The sequence below is a fragment of the Panthera pardus genome, unplaced genomic scaffold (assembly GCF_024362965.1).
Source record: "Panthera pardus isolate Hobbes unplaced genomic scaffold, ASM2436296v1 HiC_scaffold_10, whole genome shotgun sequence".
NCBI lineage: Eukaryota > Metazoa > Chordata > Mammalia > Carnivora > Felidae > Panthera > Panthera pardus.
In genome coordinates, this window is record NW_026526655.1 from 51,021,183 (window position 1) to 51,043,721 (window position 22,539).

A 22,539-nucleotide genomic window follows, 5' to 3' on the forward strand; every position below is an offset into this window, starting at 1 on the left:
TCCAATTTGTCTAGAAGAAAATAAAGGAAACAAAGGAGCAAGGATAATAATGTGTATACAACCATATTTTAAGGAATTGTGACTCATTTCCTAAGAATATGGCCATCTTTTATTCATCATTCAAGGTAGTTTTTATAGTACAAAATACTGTTAAGTTCCTCCTCAGAGTAACATCAACACTGGCCCAGGAAGCATTTCTTCGAAGTTTTAACTTTTCTAAAAGTTAACAAGGCTATCTTGTGAATTTACTATAGCTAAACTTTGCATCCTTAAAGTTGATAAGCACTCAGTAGAAAATTGGAATTTTCTGAAATTGACTAGGATTCAAAAATAATTTTAGGAAAAACAATGGAAATATTTATCAAAATTTGTAAAATGAGTGTAAATTCAAATAACTCAGATATAATTGTTGTTTTGTTAATCTACTTAGTGATTGATTAGCATGTGTTGGGAATCTTTTTAGCACTTAAACATGTAGTTTCTAGTCTATTCTTCACAACAACTAATTACTCATTAGTGAGTAATGACCCTTGGCCTCTACTGCAGGTGAATTTGACACCACAGTTTTAAATCCTTACATTTTACTCAATTATCTAAAGAATATTTAATAGTTTAGATAAAAAGAAAAACTAGAAGAATTCAAATTAAGATAATTATTGTTTATCACATTAAGTTTGTGTCTTGCTTAGCATCTTTTCAAAGTCACATATAAGACATTCAAAACCAAAGGCCTTATTGTTTAAACATAGTTCAGTTAAATTTCAAACAGAATGAAGAGAGAAATCATCTAACAAATACCCACACATCCCCTTCCCTATATTTAAGGAAGATTAACTTCTTTATCACACTGGTATTACTAGGTCTTTTTTCTTGATCCTATTTGCTTTCCTTCATGAAAGTAGGAGCAATTGATGTCCTCAAATAAGTATATATCCATTCTACTGATGTTTTCCTCCTTTGCGATATGTTTATGTATCCCTGGGCAGTATAGTAAAATGTTTGAGCACTTAAAAATTTTCTGTAATTCTGTCATACTCTGTAAGCTATTATGCACTTGTTTTTGTCACCTTACATTGTATTTTTGAGACTTACCCATGCTGGTAAAGATAGACCTAGTTTAAATGCTCTATGATATTACATTGTGTGACTGGATAATTTATCAACATACTTGTAATGTCAGATTTCTAAATTTTTGTATATTTGATGGATTGCTGTAATTTGTACTTTCCTGATGACTAGTGAAATGCAACATTTTTTATGCTGGAATTCTTTTTCTAAAAAAAAAGTCTACAAACTTTCTTATTTTGTCTATTTAAAAAAATTGACTTGTAGCCTTGAAATATTCTGGCACTAAGTGCTACAAATAGTCTGTTGTCTTAACTTCATAGTGTCTTTTTCTTTGGTAATAGTTTTAATTTAATATAGTTAAAATCATTCACATTAATTTTTACCTTGTGTGTGTGGACTGAGAGATTACTCCTTACACAGATGCCATAAAGATTTCACCCTACATTAACTTCTACTATGTTTTTAAAACCTATTGTTTTCTTTTCCCTTCCCTTTCCCCCTTTTCTCTTCTTCTTTTTAAAAAAGTTTCCTCTTATTTTTTTTTTTTTTTTAATTTTTTTTTTTTTCAACGTTTTTTTATTTATTTTTGGGACAGAGAGAGACAGAGCATGAACGGGGAGGGGCAGAGAGAGAGGGAGACACAGAATCGGAAACAGGCTCCAGGCTCCGAGCCATCAGCCCAGAGCCCGACGCGGGGCTCGAACTCACGGACCGCGAGATCGTGACCTGGCTGAAGTCGGACGCTTAACCGACTGCGCCACCCAGGCGCCCCAAAAGTTTCCTCTTAAAAAATATTTAAAATACACACAAAATCAGAGAGCAATAAGTTCTCAAGTACTCTTGTAGCTACAATCATCTGCTCACCACACTTATTTCATCTATTCTCCCTTCCAACTCTACCCCTACATCAAGATTATTCTAAAGCAAATTCCAGATGATTTATCATTTCATCCATATTTCAGTATATTTAAAATATAAGGACTTTCCCTGAAATGCAACTACACTGTCATTTTAATATCTAAAAATGAACAATTCCTGATAATTATCAGATACCCTGTCAGTGTTCAAATTTCCCCAATTATTCCTTGCTCATTTTTTTGCACTTGGTTTGAGCAGCATCCAAACAAGAAGACCTAAACACTTCATTTGAAGGATATGTCTTTTGAGTCTCTTTAATCTCTTCTGCTTTTCAATGTCATCTGTCCAGTAAATTAGGTGTTTGTCCTGTAAAATCCTCTACATGCTGGGACTTGAAGAGTTCATGCCCATGGTGTCACTTAACATGTTCCTCTATCATTAGATTTCCTTAACACTGATGTCACAGCTTGATTTGATTTAGGTTTCATATACTTGTTCCAAGTATGTTTTATAAGTGGTATTATATACTTTCATCATGAGGTATATAATTTCTAGTTATTCTTGGAATGAAGAATGAATATTAATTAACCTAAGAACATATTTTTATGTATACAAAAGTTTCAAAAAGCTTGTTCATTTTTAAAATTTCTAGCTACTAACTACACTTAGAAGAGAATTATGAAGAAAACCTAGAATAAAACTATAGACGGCCAAAAGTGATATTACGTCAAAAATCATAAAGATTTTAAATACTTGAATGACCATGTATTTTATCAAATAAACAATATTTTCCCAAGTTTGATAAATAAGACCATGTCTACATTCACTCAGTTATGTTGTCTACTCATGTTTTAATCCAATCATAATTTTATATCATTTTGTTGAAATTATTTGTTCAAATAATGTTACTCTTCTAAATGTAGATATACATTTGAAAGACAGCTTTTGTCAGTATAATTTAAAAACTATTTTACAAAAATGTTGATTAGAATAACTATTTTATACTTAGCCTTACCATGTTACAGAGTCCCTCGTGAACCGTACAATCTAGTGTACCAAACTTAAGCTGACCATAAAGATGCTTTGATGCTTTTCGTAACTCTGGCAACAAAGCTCGACATGGTGGACACCACTACGGAAGAAAAAAATATTCATAAGCGCTGAGCTAAATGAAACAAAAAGCCACATTTCTGCAACAAGCAATATATGCTAGATAAATCATACTTAGTGGTAAATCGTGTGTGTGTGTGTGTATTTTATCCCTAGAGGGGCAAGTACAATCCTGCTCTCATAGAAGCAATATGTGATAGTGGCCAAAATTGAGTAACACAATTCTAGTGTTCAAGATTATATAGCAAATGTCTTTTTGCTGTGACAAGAGAAAATTTGAAACACTGACATTTGACAGATAAAAATAACTTACTGGTGCAAAAAAATCAACAAGCCATGGTTCCTTGTCATTGGCAGGAAAATTTTGAGGTCCAAGTGTGGTAACATGAGAATTAACACTTTCTTTGGCAAAGGCAAGTATATCATATAGAATCTTCTTTCCTTTGAAAGCGAATAAGAGAAAAATTAAAATTCACGTACCGCCTTTCTATCCATAGAAACATTTCAAAGTTTTTAGACTTAAAATATTAAAGAAAGGAAGATAAACTTATTGACCAAATTGATTTTGGTGAGGTTTCATCCTCAAAGGCAGAGTAATCACTTCATTGCAATATTTGTTGTGTTCTTTAAAAAAAAAAATTCTTTTAATGTTTATATATTTTTGAGAGAGAGAGAGACAGAACACAAGTGGGGGAGAGGCAGAGAAAGAGAGAGACCCAATCCGAAGCAGGGTCTGAGCTATCAGCACAGAGCCCAACGTGAGGCTTGAACTCACAAACTGTGAGATCATGACCTGAGCTGAAGTCAGATGCTTAACCGGGGCCACCCAGGTGCCCCTATTTGTGTTCTTTATGCTTACCTGAGCTATTACTGTTGCCTAATTACTAAACCTGTTTCTTCCAACTCAACCTCCCTTACAAATTCAAAACCTGTATTACCAACTGCCCAGTGAAGATATTTACATGGATGTTATGTAAACATTTAAAATATATTAAAATCGGAGTTATTCCCCCCCAAACTTGCTCCTTTTCTCACCTTCCCTATGTTGGCATTGGCATAATCATCCACCAGGTGCCTAAGATTTCCCAGAGTGATACTCGCCTTCTTTCTTTGCTGGTGTACCATGGACCAAGACCAATTAGACTAGTGCCTAAATTCCGTCTTGCCTATTACAATAACCAAGCTGGTCTTTGTGTACTATCTTTCGTAACTAATCCATTTTTTCATTGCTACCACAGTTAATTTACAAAAACATTTGTCTGATTACACTATTCCTTGCTTAAAGGACTTTGATGATTTACTATTGCCTAAAGAATATACTCTTTGGTTTGACAAATAATGATTTTCTCAATTAGCACTTGGTCCATTTTCCCATGTGCCCTTTGACTTATTCACTTAATAGGCAATATTAAGTCAAATACCTATTATGTGTCATCCTTGTTTTAAATGTCATAGGGCATGCAAGAATAAAGATACAATCCTCAGAGAATTCACAGCACAGAAGAAATATTTTCACAATTATTTAAATACAATTATAAATGATACCACATTCTCCTGCTTTTTTCTTACTCTGTAGCTGCAGCTTCTTGAACTGGTTTACACATTCCTCTATCTTTGATCATCCTTAGGGCCCTGATCTTGTCTCTCTACTCACCCTTCCACAAGCTCATTCTCACTGAAGGCTTCAACTATCGTTGATATGATTATTTACATCTACCTTTTTCAGCCCAAATTCCTCTCCTGAGGCCTAGGCCTACATTCAACTACAGATTGGGGATGTCTACTCCCTATCAACTCCTCCCCTCAGTGTTCTCCTCTTCACTCAATGGTACAGTCACTCAATTGCCAAGTGAATGTCAGAAACTTGGGCTTCTTTCTCTTACTTCCCCACATCTAAACAATTGTCAAGTTATACTGACTTTATATATAAATACTGACTTTGTATTTAAAGGTTGGTCTAAGTCCCTTCAACCACATTACCATTATTTAGATAAGGCAGCCGTCTTCTCTTAGATGAATGACTGTATCAGGTTTCTATCTGCCTTCCCTTCCTCTAATTGTGCTTCTATCCATTCTAGGTGGCCAGTTGCTTTCCTAAAATGTAACACTAGTTAAATCATATGTCTGCATAAATCTGAGAGCATTTGCTTTGCCCTCAGGATAAAGTCCAAATTCCTTTGCCTGACAGATGATACACAGAATTTGGAACTCTGAGGCCTTCTCCAGCCTCAAGTCTCAATCCTTTCAAACACTCAAAATTCCATCTTGAAATCCTCCTTTCTAAGAATGGATGAGGCTCTCTCTTATCTCAGAGTCTAAGAGAACTTGTGCTGGTTCCTGTGCTTGGAACATGCTTGCTACTCTTCATTTGGTCAACCATTACTTACACTTTAGATCTTGGCAAAGAGATTGCTTTCTCTTACCTCAGAAGATTGTTCCTCCTAAGTGTAACCCATACTTAGCTCTGGTGGTGGCCAGTCTCCAAGGCAGTCCTCAGTGACTATTACCTCATGTACTCACACCATTGTTGTACGTGTTGTACCAGGGTACAACAAATGGTGGATATGATGGTGTGTCCTGTCTGACATTAGATTACATAATAGATATTGCTGTTACGTCTGTGTATCTCTCTCTGATCATTATTCTGGGAGAAGCCAGCTGTCATTCTGTGAGCAGCCCTACAGAGAGATCCAAGTGATAAGGAACTGAGGCTTTTGGTTGACAGCCAGCAAGGAACTAAGTCTTGAAGCTAGCTGTGCCAGGAGCTAACCCTCCCCCCATAAGTATGACCACAGCAGCTACGGCTGGGTCTCTCACCTAGTCCACCAGCATACCCGCAGCAAATGTGGCTCGGCCCAACAGAAGGGCACACACAGCCACACAGGGGACACCCCCCTTGAATACCTGGCTCTGGTGGCCAGGAGGGATTGGGCTTCTGGGCCCAACAAGACACTCTCTACAGAAGGCCACTCCTTCTAGACCAGATATAACTGATCTACCTAAAACACAAAAACAAACATGAAGAATCAGGCCAAATGAGGAGACAGAGAGAGATAAAGTAGTCATAGAAATATTTAGTAGTTTAGTGGAAGAAAAATCTGAAAAATGCCCATAGTTGAAATGCTACATTTGGCACACTAGAAACGAAAACTATAGGTGTTGTTTACTTTGTTCACAAGACCCTTAAAGTCTGCACTAACCTGATATGTCACCAGCATTCTTGCTCAAACACTAAAATAGCAGAAAAAAGTGAATTATTTTATTTTTTTAATGTTTATTTTTGAGAGATAGAGCACATGTGCGTGTGTGAGAGAGAGCGAGCATGAGTGGGGGAGGGGCAGAGAGAGAGATAGAGACAGAATCTGAAGCAGGCTCCAGGCTCTGAGCTGTCAGCACAGTGTCCGACACGGAGCTTGAACCCACAAGCTATCAGATCATGGCCTGAGCCGAAGTCGAAAGCTTACCTGACTGAGACACCCAGGCACCCAAAAGTGAATAATTTTAAAAAGAAGAGTAAAGAGAATAAAGCAACTAAATATAATTCAAAATATCTTTCTCCAAAAGAAACCTATTTACTAATAAAAGCAAAGTTATTTACAGTGAGTACGTTTATACAAAGCAAGGTAAAAAGAACCACAAAAGACCCCAAAGAGCCAAAGCAATCTTGAGAAAGAAGAACAAAGCTAGAGGTATCATGGTCCCTCATTTCAAGATACACTACAAAGCTGCAGTAAACAAAGCAGTATGATACTGGCACAAAAACATACACTTAGTTCAAAGAAACAGAATAGAGAGCCCAGAAATAAACCCATGCTTGTATGGTCAATCTCTGAAAAAGGAGGTAAGAATATACAATGGAGAAAAGACAAGTCTCCTCAGTAAGTGGTGCTGGGAAAACTGGACAGCTACATGCAAAAGAATAAAACTCAACCACTCTCTTACACCATACACAAAAATAAGTTCAAAATGGATCAAAGACCTAAATGGGAAACCGGAAACCATGGAAGTCCTAGAAGGAAACGTAAGTGGTAATCTCCAACATTACCTTAGCAACAATTTTTCTAGACCTGTCTACTAGGCAAGAAAAACAAAAGCAAAAACTATTAGGACTACACCAAAATAAAAAGCTTTTGCACAGTGAAGGAATAAAAAAAAAAAAAAAAAAAAAAGCCAAGCTACTGAATGGGAGAAGATATTTTCAAATAACGTACTTAATAAAGGGTTAATATCCAGATTATATAAAGAACTCCTACAACTCTACACACACACACACACACACACAATCCAATTAAAAATGGGCAGAGGACCTGAAGAGACATTTTTCCAAAGAAGACACATACATAAATGGACAACAAACCAATGAAATGATGCTCAACATCATTAATCATCAGAGAAAGCAAATCAAAACCATGATGAGATATCACCTTACACCTGTCAGAACAACTAATACCAAAAAGCAAGAAATAGAGTTGGCAAGGATGTGGAGAAAAAAGAACTGGTAGGCAAACAGTATAGAGGTGGAAAACAGTATAGAGGTTCCTCAAAAAATTAGAAATAAAAATGCCATACAATCCAGTAATTCTACTGTTATTTACCCAGAGAAAACAAAAACACTAATTTGTTTTTGTTTTTTTTTCAAAATTTGAAAAGATATATGCACCCCATGCTCACTGCAGCATTATTTACAATAGCCAAGATATGGAAGCAACACAAGTGTACATCAATAGATGGGTAAGAGGATGTGTATATACACACAGACAACACACACACAAATGGAATATGATTACTCATCGATGAAAAAGAAGGAGATCTTGCCATTTGTGACAACACAGATGAACCTAAAATGAATGATGCTAAGTGAAATAAGTTTGAGAAGACAAATACCATATGATTTTACTTTTGTGGCATCTAAAAAACAAAACAAAGTAGAAACAGACTCATAGACACAAAGAACTGGTGATTACCAGAGGGGAGATAATTGGAGGGATGGGTGAATTGGAGTGGGGGCTAGACTTCCTGCTCTGGAATTAAGTAAGTCATGGAGTACAGAGCAGGGAATATAGTCAAAGGTATTATTAATACCACCATACAGTGACAGATGAGAACTACACTTGTGGTGAGCACAGCATAACGTACATAGTTGTGGAATCACTGTTGTATACCGGAGAGTAATGCAATACTGTGTGTCAACTACATTTCAGTTAAAAAATAATTAAAGAGGTAGAAAGTACAAATAAAAAATTATTTGAAAATACATACACATTTTTATCATTTTTCCCTTCTTACCATGATGAATTTCATATTCTTTGGTTCCTTGTCCTTTAAATACTGCTAGACATGGCTGAAACACATAGAGATTACTACAGATGTCTGGTGCAGAGGAACAGTCAAACTTGCCAACCTAAAGGAGAAAATTTAATTTGATGAAAACAAAATCTTATATATTCATTTTTTAAATATTCATAAAGAAATGCCATTGCTCTAACAGTTTCTAAACAGAAGTTAACTGGCCATGAAAATAAGAGATAGAAATAATTTACAATGAACACTGAAACTAAGTTTAGTGAAGGAAAAACAAAGCCTCCTAGAGAGTTCAAAAACTTGAGAGAAAATATTCTAGAAAACATGAAGTTGCTTAAGACATCCACTCTTCTGATAATGCAGAAGACACTTATATAATCTTGGAGTGGGAGAGATAGAAAACTTTTTAAGACCTCAAAAGCAGAAATAAGAGAAAGGTTGACAATTTCATACAGTGTGAAAGAAAATTGCATAAAGAATACTAACAGGCAAATGATAAACCATGAAAAAATATTTGCAAGATTTTAGAGGATCCACTAAGAAATAAAAAGATAAATCTCCTTTCAGAAGAAAGAAAACAGGCCAGAGACAGAGAGAAAATAGAAAAATTATGATTTGTTAATAATCACAAAAGATTTTTTCAACCTCACTAGAAAGCAAATAAATGAAAATGAGTATTATTAATATATCACTTTTGGCCTATAAGAATGGTGATTACAAAAAATGATACTATCATGATTGGCACAGGTGTGGAGAAATGGCTACTCACATATTGCCAGTAAGAATACAAAACGATATAAACATTATGGAGGACACTGGTAATGAGGACAATTAAAAAAAAAAATCTTGATTAAGAAAATTCCTCATACTGCATTTTTACGGTATGTATTTTTGACATAAAATAGAAAAAACATAAGATGGATCTGTTAAACAATTATGGTGTAATCATATAGTGAAATACTACCTAGTCTTTAGGGATGATGGTATCTATATGAAGATAAATATAGGTATTTATTATCGTATCTATATTCATCATCAAATATCTATATTTATCATCATATATATTTAAATATGATATTTATCATCTATTTAGCATAGATTAAATATCTAAATATATTTACCATCATATATATTTAATAATATATATATTGATCACCATCCCTAAAGGCTATATATATACACACACACACACACACACACATATACATATAAATATATACATATGCATATAAGAAAAGCATAAGGGACCTTATAAGGCATTTAAGAAAATACATGACATTGTCAAATGGAAAATTCTACAAAAGAGAATATAGTAGTTCCTCTCTTATCAGTGGTTTTACTTTCTGTCGTTTCAGTTTCCATTTGTCCAACTGTAGTCCAGAACACAGGATTCTCTTCTAAAGCACTGTCAGGTCGGGAGTAACTTAACAACACACCATGGTGCTTACATTATTCACCTCACTTCATTTCATCATGTAAGCACTTTACGGTTTCATATCAATTCACAAGGGAGAGTACAGTACAGTAAGATATTTTGAGAGAGAGCCCATATTCACATAACTTTTATTTTAATTATCCATTTTATTATTATTGTTAATCTCTTACTGCACCTAATTTATGAATGAAACTTTATTATAGGTATGTATGTATAGGAAAAAACATAATATATACAGGGTTTGGTACTCTCTGTGGTTTCAGGCATCCACTCAGGATCTTAGAACATATCTCCTGCAGATAAAGGAGGGACTACTGTAATAGTGAATCCATTTTTATTTAAAAAGTTCATACATAAATTGACATGTATGTCTATCACAATGGCCATTACAATATGTATGTATGTGCACATATATCCCTATGCCCACATACTACAACATATGCAGAAAAAGTCTGAGAGGTTACACAGTAAATTTTGTAGGAGAGCCATTAATAGTAGTGACAATATGGGTAATTTTTAAATATTTGTTTTAATTCATTTTGTTCTTTATATATCCTAATTTTTAAACTATGATTACAAATTAAAGAAATACAAATTTTACTTTATTTTTTAAAAATGTTTATTTATTTTGAGAGAGTGCATGCGTGCATGAGAGGGGGAGGGGCAGAAAGCAAGGGAGAGGATCCTAGGCAGGCTCTGCGCTAGTGCAGAGCCTGACACGGGGCCCGAATTCCTGAACCATGAGATCACGACCTGAGCGGAAATCAAGAGTCAGATGCTTAGCCGACTGAGCCCCTCTGATGCCCCAAGAAACAAGAATTGTAAAAAGGAGAAGACATTCTTCTATAGTATGCATTTCAGAAAAATTTTCTGATACAGATATATCACATGCCAACTATCCAAGAGAAATGAAAGTTAACTGCTTTTAGATATCGCTGTTGGTTTTTAACAGAAAAACAAAACTACAAAAGAAGAACAAAAGCATTTAGGAGTTTCTTAACCTAGAATCTCAAATAAACATTTTTACGTTCCTTAAAATATAACTTTATATATTAAATTAGTAGGAAAGCACACTAGCAGAAGGCTAGGCAGAATACATTTTCCTTACTTGAATATGTTCACTTTTAAGTAGAGTTTTTAGTTTCTTCAACTCAGGATCGTTTGAATTTTCATGTTTTCCAAAATTAAAAAATAAGAGCCACCGATGATGAGCCAATCGATCCTTAGAAGTGATAAAAAGGGGGGAAAAAGTGAAAAATAATGTCAGAGTCAAGAAATTCTAAGGGTTCTAATCTTTATTTCTTTGACCTAAATTTTAGCCACCTACCCATTACTTCAAAATACTGTCTAAAATTAAGACCCATTCATGCTTATTGTGTATTTCTTTGCAATAATGCAATGTAAATCAATCCTCTACTAAAGAAGATAAAAATCACTAAGTTATAAAATCTTAAAGCAGACAATTGTACCAAAAAATGTATCTAATTTTAATGATATATAGCTAAAAATTTGGGGGTAGGGAAGTAAACTATTTTTAGGCTTAGCAGTTTGGTAGGGATACGACTTGGAAGGCTCTGGAATCAAGAAGTAGAAAAAAAAAGTTGATTCTACTGCAAACTGAGTATTGCTAAAGCTGCTTAACTCTCAGTGAACAATATAAATAGTTCTATAAGCAAGAACATAAAATTCCAAAACAGATCCACAGCTGCTTTGTGATAAAAAATCTTGACTTTTCTGACACTCCTGCTGAAAGACGTCATTCAGGACTGGTTAAGTTTTCCTGAACTCTACACCCACCATGAAGTTGCAACTCCAGCAATTAGAGTTTAATATAGAATAACTGATATGTATATGAAATCCTTTGAAACTGCTACTTTCTGTCTAGTGATGAATGAGACAAATGCTGATTTTAAAATGTTAACATGTGAAATGCTACCAACATTTACTACCATTTATCATTATTAATAGAAACATTACCTCTAGTGTATTTGCCGAAAGTAGTTCAAAATCTGGAAGATTATGCATTATTTCCAAATATATTTCTTTAGCATCCAGTGAATGAAGGAACTAAAATAAAAGAATTATACTGTAATCTTTTTAACCAACACCCATTTATTTTAGTGTCCTTTTTTAGAGAACTCTTTAAAAAAAAATCACAAAAGTTAAAGTTTTTAAGCTATTTATTCTAAATGTTGTATTTTTAAAAAAGTGTGCCATAGTTTGCCAATCATTAAAAAGCTGTGTAACTGGGCTGTTTCTTAAAAACACTGATGTAAAATTACATTATATGGAATTTTCTGTTAATTGTGGTGCGCATTCTATAATAATCCTCATGATAATGTGGAGTAACCTCTGAATTACTGGGGAAAAACTGTATCATGTTCAGATTAATTTTAACGCTTAATCATGTCTTGTGGAAGGCCAATGCTTTATAAACTTTACAACTCAAGTACTACTTGAAAGATCTGAAACTCCGGTACAAACTTGTTGGAACTACCATGGTGTTCAGAGCTTAACTGTGCTCAACATGGGAGTAACCATTTGGATAGAAATGACGAGTATAACATAATAGAAAATGGTTTTTTCTAAGTTTCTTTCCTTAAAGCTTGTTTTTCTTTTCTTAGATTTTTAGCATATTGTTAAAGATCTATATGAAATATTTTCTGTTACCAAAGGGCTTACAAGGCCCAAACAAAACTTTCATGCCATGATACTACAGTTCATTGACATCAGTCACATTTATTAGGAAGGTTTTACTAAAAATACTCCTATAGCAGCTTATATAAATATGTAAGTGACTAATCCACTAGAATCTCATTATAAACCTGTTTGTTGTAGAGTAAAACGTGGTACTTACATTTATAAAGGATACTGTCTAACCTCTGAATTTCTCCCTTCCTCCCTCCCCTCCCTCTTAAAAAAGTTCTTTATTCATTATACACAGAACATGTCTCCTATAAAATATACACATAAATCACTTTTAAAAAGTGTCATTTGGTGACCATTTTCTCAATTACAGAACACACTACATCAGTTGGGACAATAGCTCTGTCTGCCTCAAAATAACCTAATTATAGTACCCAAAGTCCTCTTTATATCTAATGCAAAGTTACAAACTTGTTTTTGGGATTATTTCCCAATATGTGTTTGAGGACACAAAATTAATAATTTAATATAACCTAGTATATTACAGTCACTGCACAATAAATCAGTTTATTACAAACTGAATTTTTTTCATTATTGATGGAATGCAAACAAATACTGGGTACTTTTAAATGGCAGATAACCACAAAATTACCTTTGATAATGGCATTTTGGGTTTTAGAATTACATTAGGATATGAATGGTGTAAAACACTGTTATAAATAACACATCTTAAAACAATGGGGGCCATACTGTAGTGACTCACTATACTGTGTGGACATTTATCAAATTAAGTGAATTTTCTACCCAATTACCCAGTACAATTTTGTTGACAATAAGGACTCAGTAAATAAATGTTTGCTGAATATACGGGTTAGGAAAGGGGGAAAAGATGGATGTCAAGTACTATAACTGAAATTTACCTGGGAAGGAGAGTGTTTAAAGAAGATATAAACTACATATGTCATACAAGTAAATAAACTCAGAGGCCAACAAAACAAACCACCAAGCAGAAAACACTGTTGCTAGAATACATAAGGCAAGATTTGCCAATAGTGAAAACGGAACGGTATTTAAGAGATAACCAAGAAGATGTTTATGTTAGACCATATGTTTTCTCATAGACCATATGTTTTCTCAATCAATTCACTTTGAGACAGACCACAAGCTATTTTACTTTTTTAAAAACTTGAATGCTTTTAAGAGAGACAAAGACTATTTAATTCATCACTCTCTGTTACTACAGTATTACAGTATTTCCAGAATCACTGATGTATGTCTCCTAGGGTTGCATCTGAGCTTGCAGTTTTATATCAAAAAGCAGAAAGATCTCACTAAAACATGAGATTGTGGTACTGAAGGCAAGAGCCTATGTTAAGGGAAGAGGCATGCTCATACACTGTGGCACAGTATAAATAGAAATTTTCTGTAGGGGCAATCTGGCAAAACAAAATTAAAATTGCCATGGCTATTTCATCTAAATAGGTAATTGAAGAAGTGCACAAAGATGAACAAACATTGTTCATTACAACACTGCTTATAATCATGAAACAGTAGGTAACTTAAATATCAAGAGAGCACTGATTAAGTAGGTCACATTTAGTCAATGGATTGCTACTTAGGGATTGTTGATATGTATATATATCTCTAGCACATAGCAAATAATATACATAGGCATTATATATATTGTCCACTTACATGCTAGATAATCTTCTAGGGATTTGACATATAACAGTAAAAACATCCAAATTTAAAAATGTATTGTGGGAGAAAAATAAAAATAAAAAGGTAAGATATTAGTGTATATTATAAGGTGATAAATGCTCTAATAGCAGTGGGAGTGGATTTTAGAAAGATTTTAAAGAGCCACAGATTCTCCTGACATAGGTTACAGAATATGAGAAAAATAAGAATCGAGAAGGACTCCAAAGTATTTGGCCTGAATGATAATGGATGGGGTTTTTATCAACTGAGATTGGGAAAACTGTGGGTAGAGCAGATTTATGGGAGAATACTAGGAGTATAGTTATAGCCATCTAAGTTTGAGACATCAATTCATATCCCAGGGGAGATGTGGAATAATTCAGGCAGTAGGATATATATATACCTGGAGTGGAGGCCAGAGGTCTGGGCCACAGATAAAACTGGAGAGTTGTCAGCATGAAGTCATAATTCAGGTATATGTAAGTAGAGATCTGGAAGAGTATTTATCAAGATTTGATGGTGCTTGTCTGTGGGTGATTTGGTTTTAGTGAATTTTCCATCTGTCTTTATACATTTTTTTTTTAAAGATATTATTTTTAAGTAATTTCTACATGCAACGTAGAGCTTGAAGTCACAGCCCTGAGATCAAGAGTCACATGCTCCACTGACTGAGCCAGCCAGGTGCCCAGCCTGTATACATGTCTATACCCATTAATGAATTTCAGTAATGAATATGTTATTTTTGTCAACATCAAAAAAGCAGAATTAAAATACAGAGACACAAACTTATGAAAGTTTGTCTTTTATTATTTTCTTTTGAGGTTCTTTAGGGATCTATCCAATATCCCATTATTTATCTCAGCTTCTTGATAACTAGCTTGAACCTTGGTCTCCTCATTCATAAAATTAGGAAGGTGAACCATACTGGTGATCTCCAAACTAAGTATATACCAGAAAATCTAACAGGGTGCTTTAAAAAAAACAGATACTGACTCTGAGCCAAACCTACAAATGATCTATATTTTAACATTAGAAAATACACACTTAAATGAAAACCAATGAAAATTCATACAACCTAAGAATGTTTTCCACACTTTTGGGCTGTAAATTTTAATGGTTGATACCATTGTAAAAAATAATCCTTATAAGTAGACTTTACCATTAAACAGAATCCCAAAAGTTAAATATTTGTTCTAAATAATTAAACATTATAAATGGACTCATTTCCTTGTTTACAAAATGGTGTATTATGTTTGAATGTGTGTGCTCACCTATATGTAAAGAAATTAAAGTAATTCATACCAAAACACTGCTTTTCTCTTTGTTATTTAATGTGGCGCCAGGAGGAAAATAGGCAGTAGTACTTGTCGTAATATCCAAACTTTTACAAAGGTTGTCCTGGGTGGTACAGTCCATCCATCCTATGTTAACAAGACCATCCTACAATGCAAAGCAACAAAAAATAGGTCGCGTGTAAGTAAAAGAGAAAGTTCGAGGGATTTAGCTTTATTTAGAAAGCCCCAACTTTTGTACTGTAAATTTAAAACTTTTAAAAAACTTTACTTGGAATATAAATGATGCAGATTGGAGTAACATGATTAATAAAGTTGGTCTAGTAGATAAAACAATTATACCTAATAGACACAGAAAACATATTGAGCACACATAGATCTTTCACAAATTTCCTGACAAACTCCCAGGCAGCAAAGGGAACTTCAGTAGTGTTACAGTATCAACAACACACATATTATGTCCTCAACCATAGCATGATGAGAGCTAAATATGCAACAAAATAACAAAACATAACAGTACAAAAAAAAATTGGGAGATGATACGAACACTAAATATAAACTCCTTTGTTTAAAGAAGAATTCATAACTAAATTACAGAATATTCGAAGTGAATAAAAGCACCAAAATTCTAGTTAGGAAGTTTTATAGCTATGAATACACTTATCAAAAAACAAAATTTATAAATAAGTGAGTTAAATTTTCAAGCAACTACAAAGAAATATTTGGAATCAATTTTTAAATGTCTTTCTTAACATGGCCATATAGTTTTGCAAAATAGCTGATGCTTACCAACATGCCACTGAGCCTGAGTCGTGTCTGTGAAGTTAAACAATCTAGGGAGGAAAAAAAAATTATGACATAATTTTAGCTTTATTAAGTCTATACTTCCTTTTGACTTTCCTCCCACAAACTACCATGTTGAATCTAAGGCAACTGACTGGACTCCAATGGTAAGAATGACACATTTACTAAGTTTCATACTACACATGTGCATACACACACACAAGCACACATGTGCATACGCACTCTCACACATTTTTCCATTCTCTCCTGTTAATTTCCTAAGGTTTCTAGTTAAAGAGAATCGCTTTTGGATCTTACTCTCAAATCTGCTCCTATCAACAATCCCCTTTATCGAAGAGATCTCATGATTTTGGGGAACTAAAATGTCACAAATCTATATGATAAAAACATATAAAGAACCTTTAAAATATAACAGTCTTTTATTTCTTTAATTTTAATTACAGTAGTTAACACACAGTGTTAATTTCAGGTGTACAATATAGGGATTAAACAATTAGTGTTTATCATGGTGTACTAAAGTGGTTGTTTTCTCAACACTATTTGTTGAAGGGACTGTCTTTTTCCCATGTATATTCTTGCCTCCTTTGTCACAGACTGAGCATATAAGCATGGGTTTATTTCTGGGTTCTCTATTCTGTTCCATTGACCTATGTGTCTTTTTTTGGCGCCAATACTACATTGTTCTGATTATTACAGCTTTGCAGTATATCCTGAAATCTGGGATTGTGATACCTCCAGTTTTGTTCTTTTTCAATATTGCTTTGGCTATTTGGGGTCTTTTGTGGTTCCATACAAACTTTAGGATTATGTGTTCTACTTCTGTGAAAAATGCTGTTGGTATTTTGAGAGGGATGGCATTAAATTTTCAGATTGATCTGGATAGCATAGGAGATTTTAACAACATTTGTTCTTATAATCCATGTGCATGGAATACCTTTCCATTTGCTTGTATCATCTTCAGTTTCTTTCATCAGTGTTTTATAGTTTTCAGAGTACAGGTCTTCCCTTAGTTGAGGGAACTAAACTTAGTTCCCTCCTCCTTAGTTGAGATTATTCTTAGGTTTTTTTTTTTTTTTTTTTTTTTGGTGCAATTCTAAATTCTTAATTTCTCTTCCTGTGGCTTCATTATTAGTGTATAAAAATGCAACAGATTTCTGTATACTAATTTTGTATCCTGTGACTTACTGAATTTATTGATCAGTTCTAATAGTTTTTTGGTAGAGTCTTTAGGGTTTTCTATATATAGTATCATATCATCTGCAAACAGTGAAAGTTTTACTTCTTTCTTACCGATGTGGATGTCTTTCATCTCTTTTTCTTGTCTGACTGCTGTGGCTATGACTTCTACTAGTATGTTGAATAAAAGTGGTGAGGGGACATCCTTGTCTTGTCCCTGATCTTAGAGGAAAAGCTCTCAGTTTGTCATCATTGAGTGTGATGTTAGCTGTAGGTTTTTTGTATATGACCTTTATTATGTTAAGGTATGTTCCTTCTAAACCTACTCTGTTGAGAGTTTTTATCATGAATGGATGTTGTACTTTGTGAAATGCTTTTTATGTACCTACTGAAATGATCATATCTTTATCTTTTCTCTTGCTGATGTAATGTATCACACTGATTGATTTGCTAATGTTGAACCATTCTTGCATCCCAGGAATAAATCCCACTTGATCATGGTGAATGTTTTTTTTCTTTAGTGTACTGTTGGACTCGATTTGCTAATATTTTGTTGAAGATTTTTGCATCTATGTTTATCAGAGAGATTGGCCTGTAGTTCTCTTTTTCTGTAGGGTCTTTTGGTTTTGGTATCAGGATAATGCTAATCTCACAAAAGGAATATAGAAGCTTTCCTTCCTAAAATATTATACAATCTTAAAATAACTTCTTCATTTTCACGGAAGCTCTTAAAAATATGAATATTGGGGGGCGCCTGGGTGGCTCGGTTGGTTGAGTGTCCGACTTCGGCTCAGGTCATGATCTCACAGTCCGTGAGTTCGAGCCCTGCGTCGGGCTCTGTGCTGACAGCTCAGAGCCTGGAGCCTGTTTCAGATTCTGTGTCTCCCTCTCTCTGTGACCCTCCCCCATTCATGCTCTGTCTCTCTCTGTCTCAAAAATAAATAAAAACGTTTAAAAAAAAAATGAATATTGGGATACAATGAGACAGATTTAGAAGGAAACTGTAGCACCACAGAGCCTATAAAGACACGTAAAATCAATTTACCTGGGATGAAAAGTAAAAGAATATCAGAAAGTTTAAGTTTTCTTAATATGTGGAATGAACAGAAATTTCTGCATTAGGCCAAAATGGAACAAAATCCCTCACTGTTAGACTAAGGGTTATTTTTGCTTGAAGGCAATACCTTCTTAACATGGGTCTTACAGGATAGGGTGAGTGATTCATTTTAGCTGCAAGGCAATTCATTTGCAACAGAACAGTATAAAGCTGATAGGTAAAGTTTGGGTTAAAGACCCATGTTAGGATTAAACGTATAAAAACATGTTAATGAATTTTGTAACACTGGGCCAATCTCATTGTTTGAATGGAGTTTGTGGTTTGGTACATGGGGTACTGAATTTTCAAGTTAATTTACTGGTGGAAAGGTTCCTAGAAATGGAAAGTTATCATCTTCAAGTATATAATTTTATAAGGCAAACATACATACATTTTTTATGTGTTAAGTATGAAGAAAAGTCCATAATACCAAAAAATTATTATTTGGGGAGGGTTACATCTGTCAACAACTACAAGTGGGGGAGGGGCAGACAGAAAGGGAGACAGAGGACCCAAAGCAGGCTCCACACTGTCAGAACAGGGCCCCGATGCAGGGCTTGAATTCACGAACTACAAGATCATGAGCTGAGCCGAAGATGGAAGGTTAATCAACTGAGCCACCCAGGCGCCCCAACGACTAATCATTTTTGCAAACTGCCAAACACATCTGTGGCTATCTGAAGGTATAATTATAATGAATGTAATTAAGCTGGAAAACTTGTCCACAAAACAAAGTTATAAATGAAACTTTAACAAATTAATAATTTTATAACAAGTGTAAAATAACAAAAAAAGGTAGATATTCATTAAATAAAAAATTATGCTCAGATATATATTATAGTTTGAAGTACTGAATAATCAATTATGGCAGCATACTTAAGACTGACACCATGGGGCGCCTGGGTGGCGCAGTCGGTTAAGCGTCCGACTTCAGCCAGGTCACGATCTCACGGTCCGTGAGTTCGAGCCCCGCGTCAGGCTCTGGGCTGATGGCTCAGAGCCTGGAGCCTGTTTCCGATTCTGTGTCTCCCTCTCTCTCTGTCCCTCCCCCGTTCATGCTCTGTCTCTCTCTGTCCCAAAAAATAAAATAAACGTTGAAAAAAAAAAAAAAAAAAAAAAGACTGACACCTAGTCAAAGGGTACAAGCTTCCTGTTATAAGATTAACAAGTTCTGGGAACGTGATGTAGAGCATCGTGATTATAACTAATACTACTATATTATACACTCAAAAATTGCTAAGAAAGTAGATTTTAAATGTTCTTACCATGAAACAGAAATTGTCCTTATGTGACAGGTTGGGGATGTTAGCTAATGCTATGGTGGTAATCATTTTGCAATATACGTAGTATATCAATAGGTTGTATACCCGTAAGTTACACAATGTTATAAGGCAATTATATCTCAATAAAACTGAAGAAAAAAATATTGCCACCTAAAAATTAAGTGTTATGATTTCTTCAACATAACAAAGTAACAAGTAAAATTACCTCCTCCTTTGGAACAAAAAGTGATCAGCCAGCCAACACCAGCAGCAAAAGCAGTTTCTATGGAGTTAACAAAATTTCCTTAAAAGAAAATAAAGCAAATTACCTATTTTTTGAATTCCGGAATTCATAAAAATCCTCTTGAAGCATGTCAAATTCCTATACTAACTCTCCATTGTTTTCATCACATAAAATCTAAATTCATCATTTCATTAAGAAAGAAACTAAAAGTGGCAACCAAGGCCCCTGTGGTCTGAGCTTTGTCTGCCCATTCAGCTAGCCATGTCTCCCCCCAGGCCACTCCACTCACTGCCCGTCTTTTTGTCAGATTCATGATGAAGCACTGCCAGTTTACCAAGTTCACAGTGATCTTTAAAGGCTTCATTTCCATGGCAGGTTGGGTCTGACTTCATTCAAGAAGTCTTTTCTAACCCTTCCTCTTTTCCACATCGGAGTTTTTATGTTCTTCATGTTTCTCTAAGATTGCCTCTATCATAGTAGTTACTACATTGCATTTTAATGGTTTTACTCATGCCTTACTTGCTAAAATAATGAGGCCCTTGAAGCAGGGATTATATATTTTATTACTGCAGCTCTAACATTTAACACGGTTTCCGAGACGTAACTTGTATTTAATGAATGACACGAACACCTTACTAGATGTGAATACTACCATTTCATGGGTACCACAGAGTAGTTAAATAATCCACCTAAAGTCACTTGATGCATCAGAAGTCTAAGATTAGAAGTCAGAGTTTTTAAACTTTCAAATTACACTGGCTGGGCAGGAAGTGATGGCCTGATGCAGTACACTTACGAGAACAATAAAACACTTCGTTAACTAGACATTCAGTTCTACTTTGAAAGTTGTTTCACCTCACATCACATCATATTCATTTCCCACATCTTAACTGTTTGTTCTATACAGATAAGATTCATTTGTTAAATGCCAATTATTTAGCAGAGGTCAGATTAAAAAACAAAATTCCCTTCTAAAAAACATGGAAAAGATACTTTAAAATTTCAATATGACCAAAATGTTAACCCTGTTACTGGAGAAAACTTAAAATACCATTTTCAAAGTATCCTTGAAAATAAAACAAATGAAGAAAATAAAATTACCTGTCCATAATTCTGTCACTGTGCTTCTAACATGCTGCATGGCAAAATTCACCAAACTTTCCTTTGATCTGTCACCATGATATTTCACTGCGGCCTATTATTTATTTTTTTTGTAAAAAGAGAAGCATCTTTTACTATTTCTTTTAAAAATTCACTGAAAGTATTACTGAATACTTTTAATTGTACATTATTTTATATACAATAAGCACTCTCTCTCAAGAGTACAACATTTATAATGGTTAAATTGTGTTAAGACAGAAACTGATGGCAAACATTTAATTTTGAAGTAAAAAAGGTCAAAGTAATGGCATTGAATGTATTCATAACATAATCCAAAATGTTTACTATGACTAGAGCCTAGGTAGATGGCACCTAAAATAGGACTTAAAAACCAAAACATTCTACAAAACGACATAGTGGTTTTTCACTAGTATTTTTATCATTAAGGTTCCAAATGAAAAAATGCCAACTTTACCCCTTACCATTCCAGACCTAAACATGAAGAGGCTGGGATAACTGTTGACTCCTTTCATTCGGCAAAGCATTCTATCATCGCCACAGTTAACAGCACCGATTCGAAGTAATCCATCTACTTCTTTAGCAAAGTCTCTCCACTATGAGAAAAAATGAACAAGTATTTCTCTGATAAGATAATCTGTCTTTGCTTGAACACTCTCCAAGCTATACATTTTCAAAGGAGAGTATTTTTATTTATTTATTTATTCATTCATTCATTCATTCATTCATTATGTATTATTAGTATTTTAAAATCATACAAGTATGCAGTATTTGACAATTGATAGTTATCATTACTATTAATAGAAAAAAATCCTCATACATTAAAAAAGCACTCAACAGATTAGAAGTAATAAAACTTTAATAATCAGGATGTAAAAAATACATACTGTGGGAGCTAAATCATGGCAGTGTGAACATCCTGGGGAGTAAAAGTTCACAAACCACAGTTCTCCAGAATTAACAGCAGCATCTAAAGCATATAAAACCAAAACAACTTAGAATTATTTATTAAAGGTTTCTACATACTTTAAAGTTTTGTTAAGATCAGAATGAAGAAGGCAGGCCTATATCTTTCATACTGCCTTTGTCATTTTCTATACAAGTTTTTCTATAAAACGATAACAGACTACAGTTGACCCCTGACCAACATGGATCTGAACTGTGTAGTCCACTTATATGTGTATTTTTCTGATACAGTATAGTACTGTAAATGTATTTGCTCTTATGATTTTAATAATTTATTCTCATTTACTATAAATATACAGTACATAACATATATGAAAAATATATGTTAACTGTTATGTTATTGGTAAGGCTTCTATCAACAGAAATCTATTAATAACTTTCGGGAGAGTCAAAAGTTTTATTTGGATTTTCAACTGCAGAGGCAGGGGGCTCAGTTCCCCCAACCTCCTCATTGTTCAAGG

At 34.2% G+C, this 22,539-nt stretch overlaps 1 protein-coding gene across 2 annotated transcripts in view; it reads right to left on the bottom strand.

Moving 5' to 3' along the window:
- Positions 1–22,539, bottom strand: part of DNAJC10 (DnaJ heat shock protein family (Hsp40) member C10) — a 52,851-nt gene that overhangs the window by 12,269 nt on the left and 18,043 nt on the right. For both annotated transcript variants that reach the window (XM_053907153.1, XM_053907156.1), the window contains exons 5-15: positions 22,000–22,082; positions 21,577–21,708; positions 21,095–21,188; positions 19,976–20,053; positions 16,201–16,244; positions 15,422–15,559; positions 11,750–11,839; positions 10,881–10,994; positions 8,323–8,437; positions 3,350–3,477; positions 2,942–3,058 (exon numbers count right to left, since the gene is read on the bottom strand). In XM_053907153.1, coding sequence (XP_053763128.1) covers positions 2,942–3,058; positions 3,350–3,477; positions 8,323–8,437; positions 10,881–10,994; positions 11,750–11,839; positions 15,422–15,559; positions 16,201–16,244; positions 19,976–20,053; positions 21,095–21,188; positions 21,577–21,708; positions 22,000–22,082 — 1,133 coding nt within the window. The remainder of the gene's footprint in view (positions 1–2,941; positions 3,059–3,349; positions 3,478–8,322; positions 8,438–10,880; positions 10,995–11,749; positions 11,840–15,421; positions 15,560–16,200; positions 16,245–19,975; positions 20,054–21,094; positions 21,189–21,576; positions 21,709–21,999; positions 22,083–22,539) is intronic.